Source organism: Tachysurus fulvidraco, chromosome 16 (genome assembly GCF_022655615.1).
Source record: "Tachysurus fulvidraco isolate hzauxx_2018 chromosome 16, HZAU_PFXX_2.0, whole genome shotgun sequence".
Taxonomy (NCBI): Eukaryota; Metazoa; Chordata; class Actinopteri; order Siluriformes; family Bagridae; genus Tachysurus; species Tachysurus fulvidraco.
Genome location: NC_062533.1, coordinates 4,812,435 through 4,830,878, shown reverse-complemented (window position 1 = coordinate 4,830,878; position 18,444 = coordinate 4,812,435). Strand labels below are relative to the sequence as shown.

Sequence of the window (18,444 nt, the reverse complement as noted above, 5' to 3'; positions counted from 1 at the left end):
GTGTTTCCTTCTTAGAGTAATTTGGAATTTTTCCCTTTATTTATTTGTTTGAGAACATAATTATAGGCCAAATAAATCCATCCAACATGCAAATTTTAGTGTCAAAATGATGAGACAAAGAGTTTGATGTTTTTAAGAAATTTAATAAAAAACATTTGGAACATCAAACAGGAAAACAGCACTTCTGGTACATAAAGCAGAAATCCACGAGAGACATCACACACAATGTATCCTTCTAATAACTTCATTAGAGAAAGGATTGCTGTTGTGTCTGTATGTTAGCTCTGCTAACATGGACACCTTCATTTCAGTTTTAGAGATGAACAAACTGAACATGATAATCAGCCATGTGACTTGGTATTAATGTTCAATAATAAGGGACGATGTAAATGCAGCAGGATATTTTACAAGCTGTCAGTCTTTGTATGTGGCTGAATTAACTAGATTAAACAATATAAAAATTGCCTGGGCAAGCACTGCCTGATGATGTTACATTTTCCATTTCAGCCTTGTGTAACTCGTGCAGCAACCACAAGTGAGTCAACCTCAAGGAGGAGAGCAATAATGGGAAAGAAAGAAAGGCTTTAACACATGTAAACTTAGAAGGGTTCGGTGTGGCGTGTTTAATGTCGAATTGCCTCCAATGTTGCTCCTCCTCCTTCTACTCTTGGATGACAGGAGCAGTCTTAGTTCAGACAAGCACAGACTCGTCCTGGATCCAGCTGCTCAAACATGTAGGTGAATTTTTTGTAATGTGATGGATCATTACCGAATACAAAATGAAGGACACTTAATTACAAATGTCAGTGCTGGGTCCAGATTTTGTGACTTAGGAAGCCGTCTAACCGCCACGTAAATCAGCACCTTCCAAGAGTGCATGTTTACACAACACCAATCTTTCATATTACAACCAGGTTCACGAAATGAAAAGGAAGAAATAAAAGACTGCACAAGTTATTCTGACAATACTAAAACCTTCCCAAAATAACACCCCCCACCCCCACACACCCCAAATTAAAGTGCAAACAAACAACCTAATAACAGCAAAGACACAAGGAGACTGCGTGAAAGTGAAAGCTGACATTTCAAGTGGAAATGAGCAACACTAAATTTACACAGTTGTGCTGTGAGCACATTCATCACTTTCACACACAGGCATGTTGGCGTATTTTAATCAATACAAGCGATTTGTCAATACAATTTTTTTTTTTTGCTAGGTCACACCTAAAGGATGATCATTTCAATCCCATGAGCAAGTTTTCCTGTACATTTAAAGACTGTTAATCGTGTAAATCGTGCACGGTGTGCATCTGCTGTATGACATACTACATGCGTTGTCATTTTGTCCAACAGGATGATTCACTTTTCAAACTTTCATCGACGACACACTTACTGTCACCATGTACTCACTCTGCCAGCACACACACTGCAGAAAAGTCAAAAAAGTGTGACCTTTTCTTTTAATAACAGACAGCAATATTTACGGCTTTGCTCGACTCAATCTCCATTAAAGCTGATGACAGACTAAAGAGCAAGCACCTAAACTGTGAACCAGGCAGCAGAGTAATCATCTACGTATCAAAGCTTCTCTCTCGTCATTGTTTCCAGTGGCGTGGAACCAACAACCCTAATTAAAAATGTCATACTGTGATGTTATAACAGCTTCCTTAGCGTGAAATTTTTCACCTCATCTTTCACCTTAATGAATAAATCCGATATTCAATTAAACCTTAAAACCCTAAATACCAGCAAGACAAATAAAGTATCGGCGTCAGTTTGTTCTTAGAAAATCGCAGCATTTGCTTCGAATGGAATTAAATGAATTAAACTGCCCTGCCCTGTGTCTGATTAACAGTCGATTGGTCTACCTGTTGAAAAATATTTCTTCAGAGAATGTTTCCTACTAGATAAATCCTGTATAGAGCCACATCAGCAACAACCATAACACACACCTATATATACACACTGAAAAACTTTCCAGGGCATGTGTGAATGGGGAAATCTTTTTTGTTTTATTATTAAAATGTTCCAGTAAATAAATTAGCAACACTAAAGTAGGCACTTGTAGCACACCAGATATTTAGGTTTTATAGTTATCTATGTCTCAGAGTCTTATTTATAAGCTTAACAAATTTAACTTCGACGCGTACTTGTTAGCATGTAGAGTCTCATTAGCGTCTCAGAGCAAGCGGTTAATAAATTCCACCATTGCTATACAACTCGGTATTGTTTGGTCTGCGGCATTAAACGTGATTAAACTGCAATAAAACATAGCTAACATCTCACACGCGCACAATATCTAACCAGGAGCATTAAAATTTGGCGTTAAAAGGCACATTACTCATTTGGTCTTCATTTTTGGTTATCCCAAATACTTATTTGACATAATAAGCAACTTATTGAATTTGTGTAATTTTACATAATGAGTTTTGAGTGAAGAAGGATCTGGGGTGGAGTGTATTTAAATACCATATCATCAGGCACCCTCATTGTGAGGGATTCCAAAGGATACGGATAAGGCTAAGCCGCCTACTAAATGAACAAACCTCGGTTTCCTGTTTTTAATGTTAATATAATGTGTCTCTCTGTCTATTATAAATGGAATTTGCCATAAAGACTCAGAGATTGAATGTCTGCGTGACATTCTGCCTCCAAAAAAAAAGAAAAAAAAACAACAGCGACGGTTTAAACGTCCTCTAAATCAGAGCCGCTCAACCCGGCTCTTGTTCAGTTCCAACTGCAAACACATGACTGGATAATTAAGCTCACGTTTCAGTTTAGGAACTGGACTAAGAATGAAAATGGATATAGATAGGTGTTCGTAATGACAGGGATCAAAGGAGGCCTGGGAATCATTCAAGGTTTTTTAAGGGTTTTTCAGGACCACTCAGTAGCTGTACATGGAGAGAGGTGTGTCCTCCATCATATCATCCTAGAACACAAAAAGAAATATAGCTTTATATGTATAAAAAAATACCATGTTTTATTAATATTTTAGAATTCGTGGTAAAGACAGTTTGATTTGATTCAATTTAATTTCACAGACAGATTGAATGACTTCTAGAACTAATACCCACCATGGGGAGATCCTGGAGTCGGCGGAATTCTGGACGCTCATTCCTGTGTCTGAATTTCAGGAAAATTAGAAGAGAGACAATGGCAGCACTCACGACAAACATGGACACCAGGCCGGCCAAGAGAGGATCCATTGATGTACTAGGGTCTGGAGATCACAAAGTGCAGAAAAGCCGGGAAAAAAACAAGAAGATTGGAAAAGGGGAAAAATATTAGGTCAATTCTGAACTAATCTACATTGTATTCAATTCTTTACATTATGACATGGAGTAAAAGATAACAGAAGCTTTAATAAAAACTTTACAGGCTTTAATAAAAACTTTAATTACATCACTCTTTTAACAAAGCAGCTTTATAGAAATATATAGATTTTGGATGTAAAGGAAGAAGCCTTGAGACTCAAAGGTGAGCCCATTCTCATCTGGGTGACATGATTTATAATCACACTATTTCTAAAAAAAAGTCCAAAATGTATAAACAGGACCTTATGAGAAACTTCAAAAATGACAGATGCTCATATAGCCTTAACTTCACCAGTGAACAGTTAATGACTTCAGTCCGATACAATAAGTTACGAACTGAGAGCAAAACGGTTTTCAGCAATTGCAGTGCAATTGTAGTTCAATCCTCAATATTCTCATGATGATCTCATTTCAAGTCAAGGTTAAGAAGTTCTATTAATAAAAACCTTTCCATATTTTTTTTTTTATTTTTTTTATTAAGTTGTATTTCTATAAGTAGAGATTCTTTAATAAGTATATCACTGGCATAAAAAAAAAATCAAGTTTCGATTTTTCATTTATTCATTTTTGGCTGTTTACTAGAATTTGGCTGAACCAGTATTGCCAGACTTTAGCAGATTTAATAATTTTTCTGGTCTGAATGAAGACAGGGCGGTCCTGTTAACCATAACCCCTTTACAGGTTCACTTTATTAATCCTGCACTGCTAAGTGTGTGTGTATAAGGCACAATTTCACAAAGATACACCGCATAACTGAGCCAGCTCTTTTCCCACATGCTGTACAGTATCAATCTTTACTGTATAAATCAGTATATCAATGTTTGTGTGTGCGCTATATTGATACAAGTTGGCAAGGGAACAAAGCTCTGTCTGTTCACTTGTTTTGTCAGCGTAAAGACGTCCCTGGCCCAGACCAGCCTCAAAGCCTCCAACATTATAATCACGCTCTTGTTCTCCACACACAATTAGCTTTTTCCAAGTGCTCACTATAGGTTTTTTGGAGAGTCCCCAGTTACAAAAAGCGGTGCGTTTGTGTGTCTGTGTGTGGCTGCGCTGTGATAATAGGGCAATGAATAGGAGGTTACTTCATTCATCATGTTAGAACAAATAGTCGAGCACACACTGGCACACTCAAGTACAAAGAGAGAATCCATGCTGCAACAGAAAAGCCAAAAACGTCAAAAGAGCAATAAGTGAAGAACTCACTTTCAGTGCTGTCTCCAACATTTAGCTCAGAAGGAGTGTCGACACGAGCTTCCGCCAAGACAGGAGTGCTGCTAAACTCTGTGGGATGGGTAGTTGTGGTCGTTGTGGTGGTAGTCTTAACGGTGTTTGCAGTGGTGGTTGGCGGGGATGTGCCTTTGGTGGTAACAGTCGAAGATTTACCCCGGCTTTGAGTGGTTGTTGCCGATGGGCTGGTTTTAATCTGAGGTCTGGTGGTGGCAGAAAGTGTCTGCGAGGTCTCGCCCTTTGGCAAAGGTGTGGTGGCATTGGTGGATAGTGTTGTGTCAGATGTTGTCGAGGTCTCATTATCTCCGGCTGAAAGATTAGCCCTGTCTTGGCTGTCTGTTAGGTTTCCAGGAGTGTTTGGAGTGTTTGTTTTGTTTGTAGGTACAAGAGTAGTCACTGTAGGTCCACCAACTTCTGTGGGAAAACCTTAATGGTAAAAATCATGAGGTTACATATGAACTTATAGATGAAATCAATCAGTACACAGAGTAGTAATTTTAAGTAGTAACTTAAAATATAAATAAATATCACACAATGAATCCAGTGTTAGGAGTCATTAGGAGCCAAAGCACCAAAGGTGTATATTCACCTACTGTGTTTTTTCTGGTGTTCTTATTAGTATTCAATGCCAGCAATCTTGTGCCAATAGTCTGGCCATAATGGCAATAATATTTTGCAAAATTTTGCCAATACCGCTATCAAGGTATATATCCACTCGTAATTTCTGCACCAAATTACGTTGATTCTCCACCATGTTGTTTTACTTCTGCCATTTTAAATTTATTTTCCCATATCCTCCTAGGCTCTTCATCGGATTAAACCATTTGGCAAGTAACATCCACAGACCCTTGTGACAGAAAAAAACTCCATAAAGAGCTTAGCGTTCCTAACAAAACCAGGTCATTTAGTTAAGCACCTTGTCTTGAAGCAGCCAGAAAATTATAATTAGTTTGTCTTCATTCTTCTGAGACTAATGATTTAAAGTTACGCATTGTTTTTAAAATTGATTGTGAAATAAAAGCTTGCGACATCATATATCTGCAATGCTTCATTATATAAACACATATCATGACAGCTATATTTAAGACCATGTCATTAGGGAGAACATGTTTTTTGAGAGTGGTGCTATGTAGTGCTTGGACCCCTTAGCTTGCAGCTCTTCTTTTAAAACGGAGTGTAAACAGTGTGATAGCACATACACATACGGGTTTTGTGTGTGTGTGTGTGTGTGTGTGTGTGTGTGTGCGCTCCAACAGATGTTGTGGTGCACTGTTCAGTGCTGACGAGGTGCTTTTCCACACTTGCAAATGAACTGAAGAAACAGAAACGTCATCAGGCTTCAAACCTTCTCACCTTCCTGTAAAATCTCACACCGCCTTTTGTCACACTGCCTCCCGCATGCAGCCCCTCTGCCCCATAGCTATCGCTCTAGCATATATTTACTGTGCCTCTTTTGTAATTCTATGTGCCCAGGTTTGTTTGATCCTATTGTTTCACAAATTGTTTACTGCTTGGCTTATGCTTCCTAACAATGTGATGGATCAACAAATTAGAGTCTGCAGTACACATTTACAGTCACACACACATTCCTTAAATTTAGGTCAGCCTTGCAGCACACACAAGCACACACAAGATAAAAAGGACGACTCTTACAGTCTTTACCTGCTTCACACAGCTGTCAAACAGATGATTTGCATGATGCGTGATGTGCCACCGTCTTTGTGTTATATCAACATTAAATTATATAAAATGTTTCGTGCACACTGTATTTATTATCTGTGCAACAAACCACATTCTTGGTTTATCGAGCTTCACAGGCTCGGTCTATGCTGTTTCTGCTCTTCGTCTCAGGTCTTGGATATACAAATGGATATAGACACAAACCTAGAGATGATAAACAGAACTATTTCATTTAGATTTTACTGTAAAAATGTTTGCGTATACTGTATGTGTTCTTTATAAAACTTCGGTATTAATAAAACACAGTATTTTATATTTTATTATTTTACCTTAAAAAGAACACTGGCTTTTCTTTGTCAGATTTTTTTTAGTAACAAGAACAGATTACGGTGCATAATAATATTGTGAGGATGTAATCCATTGATTTGTCAAATAGTTGTAACACCACTGAAGAATCTGGCTCAGCTGCATGGACACAAAGCTCACAGCTACTTGTCACATGTGTACAACACTCCACTACACCATTGTATCTTAGCTTATTGCTAATTTACAAAAAAACGCCCCAACGTTTATGCGGCCGTCGTCGTGCGAGTGAGACAATAAAAGGAAAGTGTTCAGCAGGCTACTCTAGATCCAAGCAAGATTAGAGGGAAGAAAGAACATTCTAAGGTCAGAGGAAGGAAACAAAACACAGACAGAAGGAAGAAAACTTTTGTGTTAAAGGTGATGTTGACTGAGACTAAAGCAACTAAAAAATGAGGTAGAAAGTTTGCTTTAAAAAAAAGAAAAGAAAAGCAACATATCGTACAAGATGAAGGAGAAGTATTGAGAGGTCTTTGTCATGAATCATGGGACACCTCAATTGTCTTCACTCCCATTGGTAGTCACTCCTTTTTTTTTATATAGAGTTCAACTATAAAGTTCAAAAGTTTGTTGCGTCACTGGACACGTCCACAGTAATCAGAACTTGCTCATTTCCTTCCCTTATCTAATAAAATGTAAACTTGCTATTTCTTTATTACACTAATGTTAATTAATACATGTTTTTGTGTTTCAGTGGCCATTGATAGTCCATACGAATGAGGTCTATAGCGTGTGAGGTATAGCCACTAAAGGGTAAAAATGATTGTCATTACATGAAATTGCTATTCACCAAGATGCAAAAGTATTCGTACTGATCTACACACATGAGAGTAATATATGTGCACTGCCAAGGCTTGATCATATACAGATAAAGAATTCTAGAAAGCCTCACCTGGAGCATCTGTGCTGTTGGCTGTAGCGTTATGGCTGAGGGTATCGTTAGCCGAGGGATCTCCCTCGGAGGAAGCAGTGAGAAATGTAGGACTTGAAATGGATTCTGGATGTGTAGTGGATGACCTCTGGGGAGGTGAGGAGGTGGATGGCATGGTGAAGTTCGGAAGAAGTGTAGATGAGTTTGAATCATGCTCACCTGAGGGGACACACACACACACACACACATACACACACATACACGGGTACAAGGTTAGATGCAAACATGGCTCTGATAACATGATTTTGCAATCGCATGTCAATCACATCTTTAGAAATATGTAACAAGATAAGACTTGATGGCAACCATGGACTTGTGTGTGTGTGTGTGTGTGTGTGTGTGTGTGTGTGTGTGTGTGTGTGTGTGTGTGTGTGTAGGAGAATGGTTTCCTAATGATTTCCTGAAAGCAACTCATGAACAAGCATAATGGGCTAATCATGTGTTTGTGTGTGTCAGAGAGATGATCCAGAGGGAGAGAATAGAGTGATTAATCTATTTTAATGCACTTGTGTTAAAGAGGCAGTCGGGCAAGAAGAACAATAGAGAACGCAAAACTAGAAAGCTGCTATTTAAGATTCCCCTGTAATATATATTATTTAGTACAATCTGGAGTTTCTAATTGGAAACGAGTCCTATCTGGCTATGATGAATAAGGAATGAGCCAAATGGAGGTCTGTGGCTGATTAAAACCCAAAGGGCAATTATAGCTCACTTGGACATCTAAAAAGAGACAATACCTTTGCGCCTATGTTTCACTTTAAGAAGAGCAAAAATTATTGCAATTACAAAATTCATGTTTCACTCCGATCACTTCTGCCTTGGATTTTGAGATAACAAGAAGAGGTAAACAGTCCAATAAAATGTACTGAAATAAAAAAAGTTGTGTACAAATTAACGTCTGTATCCTCGTATGACACAGTGCTTACACACTGAACCTAAACTTACTGACTGCGTCATTGGTATCTGGAAGTTTCATGACCTACATTAGCTACTTACATTGTACAATACATGTACATCAATTACTGCTGAGATCACAGAAGCCTGCAAAATGCATCTAAGCCAACAACCCTAGTAATGTCTTTTCAACTCGGTAACATCACAACAACGTGGCAACACACTGCAATTGTATGCTGTCTATACATGTTCGCTTGATAAATTTAGAACACTTGACTATACAGATTACTGTTCTGAATAGTAAAATACACAATCACAGTTAGTATGTTACGTTAAAAAAAAATAGGGAGGCATCCATGTATTTTCTCACAGTGTACAGCTCGAATGACGTTATTCTGACTTCCCACACAAGACAATTGCAGATTTAATATGCCTGGTCTCTAAAGTTTGCTTTAATTTGTTTGACTCCATCTTTTTCCAACCGGACATTATTGGCAAAAAGGTAAGGAGAAGAAATGACTGTTCTAATTTGCTTTAAGCTTGATGAGAATTTCAGGTCCATCACGATATTCCCATAATGTCAGAGATCGCTCAGATCCGGCATCACGTACAGTGTTACTGAGAGCAGCTCTCCAGAGATTGAAATCAGTACACACGTGCTCTCCTTCTAAAATATACATTTCCCGTTTTTGCCCTCCTCAACTTCTCTGCGATCACATCAAGTCTTCCACAGTAACCCATTTCCTAGCTCTTCCCCTCCATCCCTCCCTCTCCTGTGACCATTTTGAGAAAAGCCAGTGACTCCATGTTAATGTTATTAGAGTGCTGATAGAGAACAAGCCACTCACATAGCAATCCTAATCACTCAACTCTCAGCTGGAGAAATGAGTCACATCGCACGAAGGTTTCTATTGAGCATTAACACACTATCACATTTAGATAGCTGGTGGCTTAGATTAGGATGTTACAAAAAAGAAAACCTTTCTCTACTCTAGCTTATCTCTCAAAAATTTATGTAGTTCTGCTCTTTATAATAAGGTGAAATGAAAAAAAAAAAGGAACCAAATTATGCAAATACATGAACTAGAAACTTAACAGGTTCAGCTGTATATCTAAAAATAATTTAATATATTAGTCACGCAAGAGCAGCCACTGAGAGTGAGGGCTAACACATGCCTCCTCTGAGACACATGCCGTTTATGTCACATTTCAGGGCAGCTGGAAAAGGCCACCAATTGTCCATCTGAATACACAAGCAGCTGCTTTCTCTACTCGGCTTCGTAGCAGCTAATGCTAATTCCAAGCTTGTGTTTTGGGAAAAAATATATACACTAAAATGCTGCTGAAAAAAATTGTCCTAACATGAAGAAAAAAGTTCAAAGTTGAAGGCAGGTTTTAGTTGTAGACCGACCTTATCTTTTTTTTTTTTTTTTTTTAAACGGGAACAAGAGCCATTTCACCCAATTAGTTAAAAAACAAAAACAGACAGTAGTTCTTGTCCCAGTGTTAAACACTTCCCCCTTTTTAAAAAACACAATTCCTCAAAACCACATATCTCAGAGCAGCTGACTCTCTCAGTCTCTCTCTCACACCACAAGTCAGTGTCCTCAGGGAACATGTGTAAGAGAGAGAGAGAGAGTGTATATATGTGTGCGTGTGTGTGTGTGTGTGTGTGTGTGTACAGCCGAATCTACCACACCCTGAGCCCCACAATAATGCCCCTGTTCTCCAGAGTGATGGAGTACCACGGCTTACACTCTCCTGACGCAAACACACACTAAGTACAGCTCACATGTGAGTGATCCAACGCACAACGACCGCATTTATCAGCAGCAATTATATGGTGTTCACTCAAGTATACTGGGAAACTCTCTTTTCAGTAGTTAAATAAAAGAATCAGTGTTTGAATGTGTTGTAGACTACCTACGCATACACCTAAAGTCTACCACTGCAACCCCTGTGCTCTTGTCGAAACATTAGGCCTACAGAGATTGTAAAGAGGCAGACTGACAGCAGAGTATAGTTACAGCATCCGCTATCCAGGTGTTTTGTTTTGTCCTTCTCGTATGACTATGTTTCCTCTTCTTGCACTTTCTATCCACTCACCCACACACTTTCTCCAGCCTGGGGATCACACGATGATTAAGATGGCAACACATAGGCTATCTATCTATCTATCTATCTATCTATCCACCCACACACCCTCCCTCCCCCCCATCTATCTATCTATCTATCTATCTATCTATCTATCTATCTATCTATCTATCTATCTATCTATCTATCTGTCTGTCTGTCTATCTGTCTGTCTATCAGGATTTGTGTTTCTGCACATTTAGCCACATACATACAGAATGTCCATATAAGGCCATTTTACTAATAGAAATGAATAATTAACAAATAACTATTGAAAGAAATGACATCATTAACCAACACCACAGAAACAACATGGCTGCCCACAACATCAACAACAAACAAAGCATCACGTATGTACAGTATAACTGACTTTAACTGACCTATTAGGTTTAGGTCTATTAGCATACAGACAAATTTGCTTTTTAAATGTAATCACACTTGACTACACAGTTTACATTGTAGAGGTGGTAGAAATGACATAATTCCCACTTTGGTGGTAAATCAAATGCAGCATTATTTGTAGCAGATAAGGAAGAGAGGAGAACGTGTTCTGAGAAGAATGAAGGTGAGGAGAAGCAAAGAGGTGTGAAATCCTGGCAACGGAAGTGAAAGAGACGGATACTAAAATAAAGCATGTGTGAAAGAAAGCAGAGAATAAAAAGATTAGACTATGCCTTGCAGAAGGAGAGATGTACATTAAATTGATGAATAAAGAGAAACTCATGGGAAAATCTATGTGGGAAAAAACAAGAAAGCATAAAGAGACAGAGGTGGCACAGTGGTAAGGTAGTTGCATCATTAGAGGACAAAAAAAGCATTTCCCAGATCACCACAACAATCACCCCACACACACACACACACATACACACACCTGGACATGCGCACCTGGCCAAACGTCTGCTTTTACACTCGCATTCATTTAGCATGCGGTTTTGTTAATCGCAGCTTTGAAGGCAAGTTCAAACAGCAAACATTCTCTGATCTGATTAGTTCAAACCACTACAGTAGACTGAGAGGAAACCAGGATTTAAATCGGATAAGGCGGAAAAAAAAGAAGAGCTTTCAACTAATGACCAACACAAGTGGAGAAGAGGTCAACAATCAGTCTAGAACAGAGAAGAGAAATTATGTTAATAATGTATTGAATTTATGCCTTTATTCGAAATAATGTTGTAATGATTCTCTGCAATAAAGTACTGAGTTTAAACTATATAAACTGTTATACTACATAAAAGATAGTAACCCAAAATACTACGTAAATGTAACTAACAATTAGCTAGCCATACTTTGCTGACAGAATGACCTAACTAGCTACTTTAAAAACTGCTTTAATTAATGTTTGATAAGTTTATTGTTTGCAGTTTTAGCGTTTTTTTTGGTGGTAAAACACTAGTAATACTGTTTCCCTGTGCATTCTGCTTTTAACAACAGAACAGTCTATCTTTCTCTCAGGTGTTGATGAACTACAGAAGGCGAGAACCAGCAAGGTTTTATTCTCTAGACATTTACTTTTATTCCGCCCAAAGGCGAAATATACTAGCAATAAACTCTGGGCTATATACTCAGCTGCTGACAATGTGCTAATGACAGGGACTTTCTCATGAACAAACCAAAATTGTCACGTGTAGGCAGTCAGTGGACCGGAGTCGTGCTCTCTGCATTAGTTTTCAAAATAATCGATCCCTGAATTAATGGAGATTTTCTCTGCATAGGCACACAGGTGATCCTCTCAAAGTAATTCACAGGAGGTTTTATGTTACACTCGTGTCAAATGTCTGAATCAGTTCGTTCGTTTCAAGACCTTTATGGTATGAATTCATCTCATGTAAATTTTTATAGCATTCCCCAAAATGTTAAGATTTAAGATTTTTTATTTGTTAAATAAACAGTGATACACAGTATATAACTATTTGAGGTTCAAGTCTGGTTTCTCGGATCATCTCAGGGTGTTTTTCTTCACCACCGTCACCTCAGACCTCTTCATTAAGTATAAATATAAATTTAAATTGTATATTCATCTGTATATTATCCTGTTCATACGGTAAATACTGAAAATCTTGCACTTGCTGCTTATTGCACTTGGTTAGATGCTAAACTGTATTGTATGACAATACAGTTGAATAACCTAATCCAATCGAATCTAAATCTAATCTATGCAATAATGAGAAACTTTTGTAAAATAATGTGCAACAAATTGTAATGTGTCTAATGGTATTCATTACATCATGATCCACCAACGTCTGTGCATTAAAGGTTATACTTTACAACTGTTGTTTTTTTACTGTAAATATAAATCACAGGTCCAGTTGTTTTGGGGGCTACATGTATACATGCAAATATTTTTATACATATAATTTGCCATGCACTTGGAGTGAGAGAGACAATAACTTTACACAGTCGACATCATGGATAATGTAAAAAATAGATGTGTTTAGAAGAGGTTATATGTGACATTTCATTTGGATTTCTTGTAAATTCTACCAAACCGATGAGGTTGGACTATGGTGATTTGATATGATGACATTGGTGATTTCATCACAAAGTTTTAGAATAACAGTTTTAGAATTTTTGTCTGGTAATTAATTAAGTGGGTATGCATGGATTAAAAACATTCACTGGTCACAAATGGTATGATTTGGAGAGATGGGATTATTTTAGATACTGTCTCTCCCCTATCTATCAGAACAAAACAGGCTGATCAAAGGCATCTGTGAGCTCAAGTATGCAGAAGACGGCGGATTGCTCTTTCGTCAGAATGTTGTAAAAGATGTAAAAGATGCAGTTGGCTGGCTTCATGTGTCTGGAAAGAAGCATGTGCTAGCCTTCATCGTCCCTGGCTGGTAGCTATTGTGTGACAGAGACGACTGATATGTGGGTATTATTGATTTTATGAGTTTTCTTGGGATGGCATAATTCCATAGAATATTATTTGGTTTCTTTCTCTTGGGTACAGCGACTATGTGGTTAGTTAATTTGTGTGTGTGCCATTTGTATGTTCTCCATGTGTTTCAGGGGATTTCCTTAGGCTACTCTGGGTTCTTCCCCCAAGACCTGTTTTAGGGTGACTGGCATCTCTAAATTGCCCATAGTGTATGGATATGCTGGGTAGGACCAAATAGATCAGAAAATGTCAACAACAAAAAAAAAAAGTCAAAGAAGCTGGGTGATTGTAAAAGGTAAACAAACCTTTGCAGAGGGTGTGCAGAAAACGTTAAATTCAACCTGAACAATAAGAACAAGGAGTAGGTGCACAGTAATAATGCAATACATTGCATTAATATTGCATTAATACACTGCTTTCAATATTTTGTGCATTACATGGAGCATTTCTATGTTTGGTTCACCCTGTGGATCAATCAGATGATCTTGGTCGGTAATTTTGGATGTGCATATTTGAAAGTATAAAGTATGACCATCGCTGTATATATTATGTGCAGTACCTACCCACTAGCTGTTACTGTAAATGTACTGTTTTACAGTGTTGTTAATAACTGCACAGGATTGCACACTATGGAAAAGGCAGCATAAGTGACCCTTCAATAATACTTCTTATACGAATACATTGAACAAAAACATGATATAGTGGGTGGAAAAATGCATAAAGCATAAGCATAGACATGCAGAGCATAATTTGTAAATAATAAATACAAAATTAGATATAGGTGGTTTCATTCTCATTGGTTCCTGACTTTTAATGCACCCAGTTTATACTATAAACAATTCCAAAAAATAACATATTAGCAGGTTAAAATATCTTGAATATAGACAAGAAGATCCATTTCTTTTTATAAAATTTAAGTCTATTTCTAGACATATTTAATTCTATTTCATGGTCAATTGCCAAAGAAGAAGAAGAAGAAGAGTAATATTTAAGCTGAAAATGATCAAATAAGTCTACAAATAGTCCATAACAATCATGTATTGATATATTGCAATATTACAATAAGAAAATAATATAAATATAGTCAGTGATTTATAATGTTCACGCTTCCTTTCTAACCAAACATCTACAACTAATTCTGCACAGTAATACTGACTAAGCTGTATTACCTACATGAACTGGCTCTAAAAATCGCCTCATATGCACCAGCAAATAAAAGAAAGGGACAAAGCTGACAAAGACAACATGCATCAACAAGGACAGTGCAAGTGTCTGAGTCAGTGTAACTTCTGTTTGATAAGGTTTAGCACCTTAAGTCTCCTTGATGCTCTACCTTCGGGTTTAGCATTAAAGAAGATCAGAGAGAAATCTGAAACTGCAAAGCCATCCATGTAAAAAAACAAAACAAAAAAAAAACAAAAAACAAAAAGAAAATCCCAGGCTTATGGCACATAAACCATTTCTGTATTTAGAATAAAATTTTTCATTTGATGACACAAACTGTATACGCACTATACAGTATAGTTTTGGAAAATATAACCAGTTTATCATCACGCTGAACAACAAGAGTGATGGATAAAAGTTTATAAGGGGTTTATAAGTTTATAAGCCAGCTGTGAGTACAGAATGAGATAAACAAGGACAGAACAAGATGTCAGCAGGCAATCAGTTAGAACATGCAGTGTGACAAAAGGAGGTTCGACTCTAAAAATAAACCATGATTGTTCCCCTGCATGTTCAGAAGAGTCTTGCTCAGCCACCTACGTGACACTCAAACTTCACAAGGCAGTGTGTGAAGCATTCTCAGCATTATACCAAACATATAAACTCAGGGGGTTCTGTGAGACTTAATGGCATGTTAAAAGAAAAAGACACCACAGCAATTCGTGAAGAAACCACATATTTCCATGTGTGTGACGTAATAGCGTTTTCTTTTTCTGTTCAATGTTCATAAATTTAGAAAGAGGTTTATGTTCAAGTGAGCAAACACGTAGGAGAAAAAAAAACTAGTCACACGTTTCTATACAAACACTAAAAATCAATGGAACCTCTGTTTCAGGGTCAAAAAGCAAAACGACCATCACATGCTTGTTGTTCCTCTCTCATGTTACTTGAAGTGAGTATAGGTATCTCAATATATCCCCAACTATCTCATTAACATGTCACAGACTCATTTATCATTTCTAAATGATTATGAATTATTGTTTTTATGAGTTTGTATGGGATAGCATAATTCCATAGAAATATTATTTGGTTTCTTTCTCTTAAGTGGTTAGAATATTTGTGTGTGTGGCATTTGCATGTTCTCCCTGTGCTTCAGAGGGTTTCCTTAGGGCTCTCCGGTTTCCTCCCCCAAACCGAAGACATGTTATAGGCTGACTGGCATCTCTAAATTGTCCATAGTGTATGAATAAATGCGCAAGTGTGTTTGCGATCATGCCCTGTATCATGTCCCTTTGAATAGAGTCCAGGCTTCCCACAAACCCACAGAAGTATACAGAAAATGGATGGATGGATGCATTTTTTCAGTCTTGCACACATACAATAAACTCTAATGGCAAAATCAAGGATCAAATCTGTCCATCCTTCAAGCTAACCATGTCTGAAAAGCAAAGCAGAAGTTCTGACTGCCAAAATGTGTAATGTTATCAGGATTCACATTTTCCCTTCTAATCACTTTTTAGGTCTTAACCAGCAGCACAGAGCTGAAGAAGAAGAGCTAGGCTGTAATTAAGTCAACTCAGCTCTCCAGAAGTGGCTTAAAATAGAGAATTTAAATGGCAGATCTGTTTTTCATTCCTATGGTCAATTAAACTCTTTAATAAGAGCAACAGAGAACGTGAAATGGGAAAAGAAAAAAAGGCACTTGAATCTGTGTGTTAGGAAAGGTCATCACAGAGAACAATATAGTGAAATAATATGTAACTGCAGATGTATAATTTACATCTATATAAAATGACATGCGCACGTGGCACTTATCTAAGTCCTAGTGACTTGGTTGTACTTTCTGCAGCAGTTCTGCAATACTTCAGCTTAACATGTGTTATGTTTGGTATTTGCTTTCGAGTTGAAATACGTACAGTCTGCGTTGGAGCAATCAAGTACTGCCCCATAACTGTAATGATTATACACCCAAATTAATAAACACACTCTTACCTTGTATGAATGAAGAGGAGCAGAAGAGGAGTAGCACACAAAGAACAATAGATTCCGTTTGCATCATGTCTGTAAAATAATGGAATTAAAAACTAAGATGAGCAGGAGTAGTATAAGAAGAAGAAGAAGATGATGATGATGATGATGAATTTTCTGCTCCTGTTAATTCAGTAAACTCAGATCCTCGTTAAAGTGCACAAACTGAGCAACACACTCTATTATTATTATTATTATTATTATTATTATTATTATTATTATTATTATTATTATTATTATAGCACTCTGGAAACATCTGTGTCCATAACAGACGCTTTTACTGTGCTGTTAATGTTAATACTGCCGACTCACACAGCCTACAACCGACTCAAACGCGATACACTACTGACCGACTGGAAATAGCGCCGATGGGGCGGGGCTACTAGGATCTGACACGCCCACACACTGTGACGCAACAATAACTCGTCATGCATACATTTACTTGTTTGCAGTAAAGGCTTCTTGATACATGTTTATAGCATCACAGGAAGACGTACGAATGCAGGTAATTAGTGATTTATGTAGGGAAAATCCAGAAAAGTAAAATAAAAAGACATTCATATTTTAATAATCAATGCGAAGATGTGTTAATTTAATCTAATTGAATGTCATCCGTCCAATATATACAGCAACACTAATAAAAGTATGTGTATGTATATTGTTTATAATTTTATTTAAAAAAAATTAAGTTCGATCTAAAAAGTTTTAGATTGATGAAATATATATATTTTTAATATAGCTTAAGTAATCTATTAAAAATAAATGCTTTCCAAATAGTATAATACAAAAGAATCTCTGATCGACATTTCTGTCTTTTACACATACTCCCCAATGTAAACAAAATCACAGTGTATAGTTTATACACTATATGACTACAAGTTTGTGGACACCTGACCGTCACACTGGGGTTCTTTGACAATGCTCCAAGTGAGCTCACTGAATACATGGTGTGTGAGTGGAAGAACTCGATTGTCTTACACAGCGTCACACAGAGCCTTGACTCTGACTCAACCCCACTGAACCCCCATTGAACATACAGTATTTACACTGTTTTTGTGTATTGTCTTTTGTGTAATTTATTGTATTTTGGTGTTTGCACTGTCTTTTGTCCTGCACAGTCTCCTTGTCTTTTGTCCTGCACTGTCTTGTCTATCTTGTTTGTCTTGTCCTGCACTGTCTTGTCTGTCTTGTTTGTCTTGTCCTGCACTGTCTTGTCTTTCTTGTTTGTCTTGTCCTGCACTGTCTTATCTGTCTTGTTTGTCTTGTCCTGCACTGTTTGCACTAGGTTGCACAGATGCACTTTATGTGGCTAGGACTACTTACTAAGTCCTTAGCTCTGTCTTTGTGTTATGTGTCTGGAAGAAACGTTGTCTCATTTCACTGTGTACTGCAACAGCTATATATGGTTGAAATGACAATAAAAGCTTCTTGACTTGACTTGATGTAGCACCATGGTCCTGGATAAACATATATATAGCTACAGCGATATCATCTATACATACATCTATACATACATCTATATATATATATATATATATATATATATATATATATATATATATATATATATATATATATATATCAGAATCAGAATTAGATTTATTGGCCAAGAAATTTGGTTCCAGCAGTTTGTGACTCTCAAAGGTACAGGCATAAATAACACTATACTATACAACAAAACAATGCAGACGATGAGATACAATATAGACAGAATGAGTATAAAATATGGATATAGAATGAATAAAATATATAAAATATGAATATGGAATATGAACGATCAATAATGTACATAAAGTGAGGGAGTGCAAATAAAAATATTGTGC

The 18,444-nt window shown here is 37.2% G+C and overlaps 1 protein-coding gene across 2 annotated transcripts; it reads right to left on the bottom strand.

Moving 5' to 3' along the window:
- Window positions 1-127: 127 nt before the first annotated feature.
- On the bottom strand, window positions 128-16,966 carry LOC113648102 (cell wall protein DAN4). Of its 2 annotated transcripts, none has more exons than XM_047801843.1 (5): window positions 16,586-16,966; window positions 7,483-7,680; window positions 4,524-4,961; window positions 3,078-3,223; window positions 128-2,932 (listed from the first exon to the last, which is right to left on the bottom strand). In XM_047801843.1, the coding sequence occupies exons 1-5, from the start codon at window positions 16,650-16,652 to the stop codon at window positions 2,888-2,890; spliced, it is 894 nt and encodes a 297-aa protein (XP_047657799.1). In that variant the 5' UTR covers window positions 16,653-16,966; the 3' UTR covers window positions 128-2,887. The 2 variants fall into 2 exon arrangements, with proteins under 2 accessions (XP_047657799.1, XP_027010967.1); XM_027155166.2 differs by having other exon boundaries at window positions 4,524-4,973; window positions 16,586-16,963.
- Between the last annotated feature and the right edge of the window lie 1,478 nt (window positions 16,967-18,444).